This window comes from Hibiscus syriacus, unplaced genomic scaffold, assembly GCF_006381635.1.
Source record: "Hibiscus syriacus cultivar Baekdansim isolate YM2019G1 unplaced genomic scaffold, ASM638163v2 tig00112285_pilon, whole genome shotgun sequence".
NCBI lineage: Eukaryota > Viridiplantae > Streptophyta > Magnoliopsida > Malvales > Malvaceae > Hibiscus > Hibiscus syriacus.
The window spans coordinates 218,681-227,141 of NW_024063293.1; the positions used below are offsets into that span (position 1 = coordinate 218,681).

At 35.3% G+C, this 8,461-nt stretch overlaps 1 protein-coding gene across 1 annotated transcript; it reads right to left on the reverse strand.

The window, feature by feature from the left end:
• Window positions 1-2,239: 2,239 nt before the first annotated feature.
• On the reverse strand, window positions 2,240-7,864 carry LOC120177360 (heterogeneous nuclear ribonucleoprotein 1-like). The gene is made up of 3 exons (XM_039183541.1): window positions 7,634-7,864; window positions 5,942-7,145; window positions 2,240-2,728 (listed from the first exon to the last, which is right to left on the reverse strand). Exons 1-2 carry the CDS (start codon window positions 7,862-7,864, stop codon window positions 6,165-6,167), a joined length of 1,212 nt encoding a protein of 403 aa, XP_039039472.1. The 3' UTR covers window positions 2,240-2,728; window positions 5,942-6,164.
• Window positions 7,865-8,461: the final 597 nt, after the last annotated feature.

Genomic DNA, 8,461 nt, shown 5'->3' on the forward strand with positions numbered 1-8,461 from the left:
TTTTGTGGTTCGACGAAAACCGAACCCCAAATGCCCCAGTTTCGATGGATACTGGACCAGTTTGGGGAGCTCCATGTAAAGCCTGGTGAAAGGGTTACAGATGAATACGTTTCGACTTTCGAGAACTATCACGCATGCAAAGCAAGCCGTTGCATGAATCTACCATGTACATGGGCGGAGTTGTTGGAGTGAGGAGCTTCTTTGAGATCGATGAAGTGGCGTTGGTCGGGGTTTGGCCAGTTGCTCTGTAAAATGAAGCTGGGATCATTGTCGGCCTCAGCCATGTGCGACTGGGGCTTGCTTATGAGAAATGGGTCTTGAATTAGGGTTCGCCAAGCTCTGCAATTCATCTTTGAATTCAGCAAAGATATTATGGGAAGCCTGGATAGTATATGGACGACGGCTTCCTGAGGAAGACGATCCATCATGTTTGCTGCTGCCTGGCCTTTTCTTCACAAGTTTGCTCTCTTTCAGGTTCAATGCCGCCATGATTAAGAAACACAAACAAGTAATGGAATATATATAATCCAGTAGAATACATTTGGCGATCAAAACAAAGTGGATGTTGAAAATCTCTAAACAACAATTTAATATTAATATTGGAGTTTGAATCGAATTAAATCTGACTCAAGTTGATTGGAGAGAGTAAAAAAATTAATTTGATTGAAAGTGTAAAATATATTTTCTTTTACGTTGATCAGTAGTAGAAAATACTTTGAGTTCAACTAAATAAGTTTTCTTTGTAATCAATTAGCTTATAGTTAGGGATCTAAAGTTCATTTTTGGTACGGTAGTACTTGAAATTTCAATTTTTACAAAATCAAACTTTGGGTCCTTGGGGTTCTAAAATAAAACAAAAAACTAAACTTTAAGTATGATTTTGTAAAAATTGAAACTTCAGGTACTAAAATGTACCAAAAGTAAAACTTTAGATACTAAATGTATAGTTTATCCTATACATAAATACTAGAGGTTAGGGTTAAAAAGTAGGGTAAATTATGTATTTAGTACCCGAATTATCAGTTTTGTTTATTTTAATATCATACCTAAAGTTTAGTACATGAACTATCAGTTTTGGTATATTTTAGTACCTGAACTATTAATTTTTTTCAAAACCATACCTAAAGTTTAGTTATTGTTTCATTTTAATACCATGTTAAAAATTTAACGTTAAGTTTTGAAACAAATTGAAATTTTAGGTACTAAAACAGACAAAACTGATAGTTTAGGTACTAAACACGTTAAGTTTTTAACTGTTGTATACTAAAATGAAATAAAAACTAAACATTATGTATGATTTTGAAAAAAAAGTGAATGTTCAGGTACTAAAGCAGACCAAAAATGATAGTTTAGCTACTAAATGAGTAATTTACCCTAAAAAGTAAGTTGTTCAATGAGCACGTTTATGTGGTCAAGATACACTCATCTTTTCTTGTATTCTCTTAGGTCATGAGTTCTAGATTCGTTAGGAACACTTTCCTTCCTTCCCCGAGAGTCCACACTTCCCCTCTCCTAGAATTTTTTTTTTGAAAAAAATTAAGTTGTTATATGAGATAGGCATAACTGAAACACATTAAATCTCATTTCTTATTTTATATTGATCTTACATTATTTATTTTACCGCTTATAAAACCCTAACAATTACAATAGAGGCATTTTATTAAAAGGGACTGAATTTTACGGAGCAATGTTCCACCTACCAACATAATGAAGAAACCATTTAACGGAGCAATGGCAATATTGTATTTGAATTTTAATACCAATAACCTAAAACCTTATTATTCCACCTCCTGAAATTAATGCAGCAAGTGAAAGCTTCCAAGAACTATGAGAATGACAAAGCAAGTACTTTCCTCTATAATCTGTATTTGTGATCCAAAACAAAGACCTGTCAAATAATATTTCAATCATGTGTATGGGAAAACGCCATGAAAGCCGAATGGTATTAAGAGAGAAGAGTTGGGAGGCTGAAAGACTTGGAACCTCAAAGCCCAAATCACTTTGTACCATGCAATGTGGTGTTAATTGATGTTGCGTACGAGTTGTTGGAATTGAGAAAAAGATTAATGCATATTTTGTTAATATGAATGGAGAGGGTATAATATCAGATTATTGGGAACAAAAAAAATCATCCATTTCAGATATAAAGTGTGAATGGAGAAGGAATCAGAATCTGCAGTAATTTATTCAGAGATGGGCATCCCTTTTAATGTTTCACACTAGTAAATCTACAAGAACCTTAGTTACAATCTGACTGAAACACAAACTCAAATAATGGAACTAGACATGGAAAAGAAAACAAAAACCAAGGCATACTTTGCCACAGCCATGACAGAACATAAAACCTAGGTAGCAAAATAATAACCATTAGTAGTCTAATATCTATATGTATCCCCGCCTGACGCGAGATGCATGACCATTTTCTGTCTACATCCCGGAATCTGATTTTACATCTCACTCACATACCAAAGGAAAAAATAATAAATAAATAAATAAATAAAAGAAGCTCTAACTCGAACCTCAAACCTGAACAAAGGATATGGATAATGTCCAACTCTAAATTCAGTTCTCCAGAACAGGTACTCTAGTTTAGCTTTAGATAACTGACTTTGTTGACTGAAACATATTAATGAGGGAAATGTGCAAAATTCACAGATCACCTGTCTCACGAGATTATCTTCACCTACAATATTTGCAATAACCAAAATAATCTTCTAGGTAGCAATTCCTGGAACCAATGGAAAATCAAAGTGTGTAAGTGTAAAGAAACTAACTCCAGAACGCTGAATTTATAAAAATGTTTTAGAAACTATGTTAAGAAGCATGTTTTGTTCATTCAAAGGAACAAGCCAGCAATTGCAAGGGCATCAGAGATTTCAAACTTAAATTATAATGAAACTAAAAAATAGGAAGGATAGACATCAGAAGGCATAATTTATTCCATCAGCAGGCAGGCAATTATATTACGAAGGGCAGAAAATAGGAATCATGAAAGATAAAACCTTAATATAGACTGAGCCTATGACCATTTTCATTAGTCAACAAGCAGATTCTCGAAGAATTTATTCTATCATATGCTAACCATCTTTGCCTCAGGCCATGGGACCCATTTAGCGTTATTAAAAGAACTTCTGTTATCAAAGAAATCCAATTCTAAAATAAAACAGGCCAGTTTTACAGTAATCTGCTTGATTATAGTCCTGGATAAGATTCTTGAGTAGTTTCTTCCATAGATGACCAAGAAAGAATGTTCGCTTTCTTTTCTTTTCCCTTCTTTTGAATCCAGTGGGTGAACTGGATGATATGAGTGAAATCCTTCAAACCTATAAATCTTCAATTGTTGCTGAAAGCCAGAAGTTAAAACTTTAGAACACTCCATCTCTGTGCAATGCAAGTAGGGTTTAAACTTTGGCTCCTCCAATGATCAACTAAAATATCAATCTACTCATTCAAAATTCCATGCAAAGTAAACTACAGGCTAGAAAATATGCATTGAAGTCCTACATCAACTAACAACCTAACCATTTTTTTAATTCTACTTTTGTTAATACAAATTTCACAATTAAGATGTGAAAGTAAGGAAGGATGAGAAGCGCATTCCAGTAAACAAAGATCAATACCAAAGGCTTGTTGGTAAGTTAATTTATTTATCCCTAACCAGACCAAACATTGCTTTTTCAGTAAGCATCGTGAGTCAACATATGAATGACCTTAGAGAAGAGCACATTGAAGCAGTCAACAGGATTTTAAGTTATTTTGACACCTGGATGCAGACTGATTTTCAGGAAGAATGAGAACTGCAAGATAGAATTTTTTTTCTAATGCTAGCTGGGTTGGAGAGTTAACCAATACAGGATCCACGAGTGGTTACTGCTCATTTGTATGGGGAAATTTGATTACATGGAGAAATAAGAGACAAAATGTGGTGTCAAGAAGCAGTACTGGAGAAGAATTTCAAGCACTAGAACTTGGAATTTGTGAAGGAATGTGGATGCAAAGATTGTTGAAAGAATTGGACTTCGATGGACAGTTCGAGGTAAAAAACGACAACCAATTTACCATCAGCATTGCCAAGAACCCTGTCCACCATTACAGAGCCAAATATGTGAAAATTGATAGACACTACATTTCAGAGAAGGTCAATAACGGTTCAGTTAAATCAAACTATGCTCCTACACAAATAGTTTGCATATGTCCTCACCAAGGCCCTTCAAGAGCAAACTTTGATGAGCTAATATCCAAGATGGGAATCTACATACCCACCAGCTTAAGGGGAGTGTAGATTGTAACCGAATAAATTAGAGTTCGATTGCAATTTAATTATTAGAGTTTTATTTTATTTTTTTCATTTTGTACTCTGCATCTTATCTAATTAAGAGATCAGATAAGATAAAATTAGATAGAATATTAATTAGAATAAGTTAACTTCTAACAGGACTCTAAGTTAGAGTAGTATACCTATTGTAAATCTGCCTATATAAGACCTAACATATGTAGTCATTTTCAACGAGAGAAATAACTGAGAATACATTCTCTTCTCTGTTCCAAATCGTCTTCTTTATTTTCTACAAAACTAGTGACAAATCAGGAAAATATAGTGATGTAGGTAGCCCTCTGTCAATATCATGAGAAAATGAGTAGAAGTTCATGATCAATGCCATATCGGAAAATACAATGCTAAACTACACCAATGCAAGACCAAAATTCAACTCATTTGTGTTTTCCATTTCAATTTCTGGCATCCTTCTGCTCTGAGCACTTAATGAATTTTAAGCTTTAAACCCAAAAACACCATGATCAAGAGAAAATATTGTCAAGTATGCATTAGACCACCAAACCCGGTTAACATGGAAGGAAAAATAAATGTAAGGAGAAAATACAAGAAGAGAGCTCAAAAGCAGTTGCTTCATACATCGCTAGCCCAAAATAGGCACAAAAAGTCAAAATCAAAACACTAAAAGCTAAACTATAGAAGGCGGGGCAGAAGAAATATGTCCTTATAAGACACATAATTCTCTACATAAAAAATTATCTCAGATTGAAGAAGTCTAGTGAAGAGGTTAGTAAATTACAACTATGCTTCAAACCTTAATAAGACTGAAGATGATATATCAAGGAATGAATGATTGATCACAATTCAAGTAATGCTTGGCCTAGAAGATTAGAAAAATATAAGATCATCAATAAGATGTTGAAAAAACAATAAATGATGTGGCACAAGTTAGAAGGAAACAAAACAAGTGCATTCAAAACCTTCTGATTGCGGCATAAACTTGGGAAACACTAGGTCATAAGCAGCCAAAAATAACCAATTCAACTTGTATGAGGGCAAAATCAATAAAAAACTTGAGTGTTAAACAAAAAGATAGGTGCAAAATGTTTTGGTTTGTTTGTGTTCTTGTTACTTTATGATTTGTATCTTTGTAAAACAATTATTTTCACAGAACATATAGTACCTTAAATCTGTGTAGCATTAATTAATGACTCAACAGAAAACTTCATTAACTACTTTTCTTTCGTTCCCTCTTAGGAGATTCAAAGATATATTAAATGCTACTAAATTATACAACCAATTTCAAAAAGGTTACAGAAACTGTCAAATGTAAATAACATACTCATTTCATATAAACCACATTTAGTTAATAAATGAATTATATGGCATTATATCCAAAAGTTTCCTATCAATCTTGCCAGAGATAATTCTTCCAAAACTAGCAGGCCGGTAATGCAGCTATTAGGAAATGAAAGATCATATTACTAAGAGGAATGTGTTGCCAAATTTAACACCTAGCATTCAAAATAGATAGCCGAGTTATATGAAAGTTGAAGGTTTTTTCTTTCATTACACTTCAACAGCACTAAAAAAGGATCGTGCTACTAAACGCCTATGAACATCAATATGAATTTGTAAAAACATTTAAATAGAGGTAAGAAATCTTACCTCTATTTGATTGTCTCCTATTAACGCTATAACCACCAACATAATAACCAGGATAACTTTTACCCGAAACATCAGAAGTGGCACTACCAAGTACATAACCAAAGGAACCAGAACCATCTTGATCAGATGTTGAAGATCGCCAAGTGGTATCCCCATAAACTGAAGCACCACCATAAAGATCTGCAAAGGCTCCATCGTAACCACCATTTGGTGCAGGATATGATCATGTTGGCACCACATTGGTCCCACTGTTTCTCCCATACCCTGCTGTCCCCAACCAAAAGCTGTTATTACCACTTCCATAGGCAAAATTCACACTATTACTAGAAACATTATTCCCTCCAACTTGACTGGAAATTGAAGAAGAACCCCAATTAATTCCACTATTTCCGAAGGAACTTCCTCCCATACTACCACTTCCAGATCCCATATATGCTCCAGAACTAGCAGCATTTGTGTTATAATTAAGCCCCCCGTTTCCCCAAAGATTCCGAGTCAATGAGCTGAAAAAGGAAGTATTACCTCCAGTAGTCCCATCAAACCCACTAGGACTACCAAACCTATTTGTATTACCAATATAATAAGGGTTAACACCCCATCCATAGTTCATATTAGCACTAAAATTTGTACTGTTTGCAAAACTTAGATTCAAGCCTGGCTCAAAGTTCATGCCCATTCCATAATCAGAACCAAAAGGAGGCAGCCCACTTCGACCACCTGCCACCGGACTGAATCTACCATCCATCCTAAGTCCATAGCCATCAACACTGCTTGGTGTATATCCCTGAGTGTAACCATCAAGAAAGTCATTAAACCTATTAAGACCATAGTTATATCCACCAAGGGGGCTACGACTGGGACCCGGAGATAACTCTTTGGGAACAGCTCGTTTGACCTCGACCATTTTACCATTCAGTTCATGGAAATTTTTTAGCAAGACTTTGCCCACCGCCTCTTCTGAATCATAAGTGATAAATCCGAAACCTCTAGGCCTTTGGGTTTTCTGATCATACATCACTACAACATCTGTGATATTCCCAAACTGATCAAAATACTTCTTAAAGTCGCTCTCTGTGACTGTAGATGCTAAACCACCTACAAAGATCTTTCTTGCGTGACCTGGACCAGGTGAACCATGGATGCTACTAGTGCTTCTACTCATAATGTTCTGATCATCCCTGGGAACTGCCTTTTTTGCCTCCACCTGCGCAAAGGTAACTCAATGATGAAAATAAATCTTAAACACCACAAACTGTTTCAGCACAATATATGTAATTACACTAAATAAAAAGAATTAAAAACATAACCAATACCAATTGCAAAGAAAAAAATAAAAATGAGGAAGCACGATCGCTCTTGGCTCAATTTTGAAATTTAGTTGGACTCAGAACTGGAATTTTATGACTTCCTGCAATTACAATATTGGGTTGATAACTCCGATAAAGGAATTGAATCTACACCTCTTGCTTCAATAAGCTAAGAGCATCAATAAATAGTACATTACACGACATTAATCTATGAAGCAGGGTTTCAAATCGCGGTCACGTTTTCGGTTATTTCGGATTTACCTTGATTGCGGCCTTCGCGGGTAACTCGGACGGCGGCGAAACCGCTATATCGCGGCCGAAATCGTGGTCGCGGACCGTTTTTTAAAACCCTGCTATGAAGTAGTGCTTAAAGATAAAAACTTACCATCCGGCCATCTATTTTGTGTTTCTCCAAGATGACTCTCTCAGCGACAGTCGGGTCAGAGAAAACAACAAAACCAAAACCACGAGCACGTCCTGTGGTCCGATCCTTCATGATCACTGCCTCTACCACTTCGCCAAAACTACTGAAATACTCCTTGAGACTCTCTTCATTGGTGTCCCAAGATATCCCACCAATAAGTAGCTTACCATTCCCAGACATCTTTTTCTGCATTAAAGAAAAACTCGTTCTGTCATTACAAAGTCCAAACTATCACAAATGGAAACCAAATACTCACTTTAACATAAAAGGCAAAATTCATAACTGAATCCAATGCAAACCATAAAAATTCCATTACAACGACAAAGACCAATAAAAAGCAAATAGCATAGCATCAAATTAATGATAAAGAATCAAAATTGCGATTGTTTTTACTAAACCAATCCAATCAGGATAATGCAGATACAATTCGATACCCTTTATTGTAACAAAAAAAGGTGTAATTTGACACAGAATGAAATTTTTTTCTCTGATCCTAAATTTAGAAACAAAGAGATCCTTCGACGATCAATCAACCGACCAATCCATAATTTAACTTCACCTGGAATCCAGAAATGAGAAGGCTAAAAACAAACTAAAATACCCAGATAAATGATCAATCCGAAGCTGGACATAGCTGCAAATATTTATTAGAAACTTAAGCAAAAGATCGCAAACCCAAATCCAGATTCGTCAAAAAGGAATCAAATGAAACCCAAGTACCAAATCTTGCAGAAATATAAGATCTGAGAGGAGGCACGATTAGAAAAAGAATAGAGGAGGCTAGTTTCA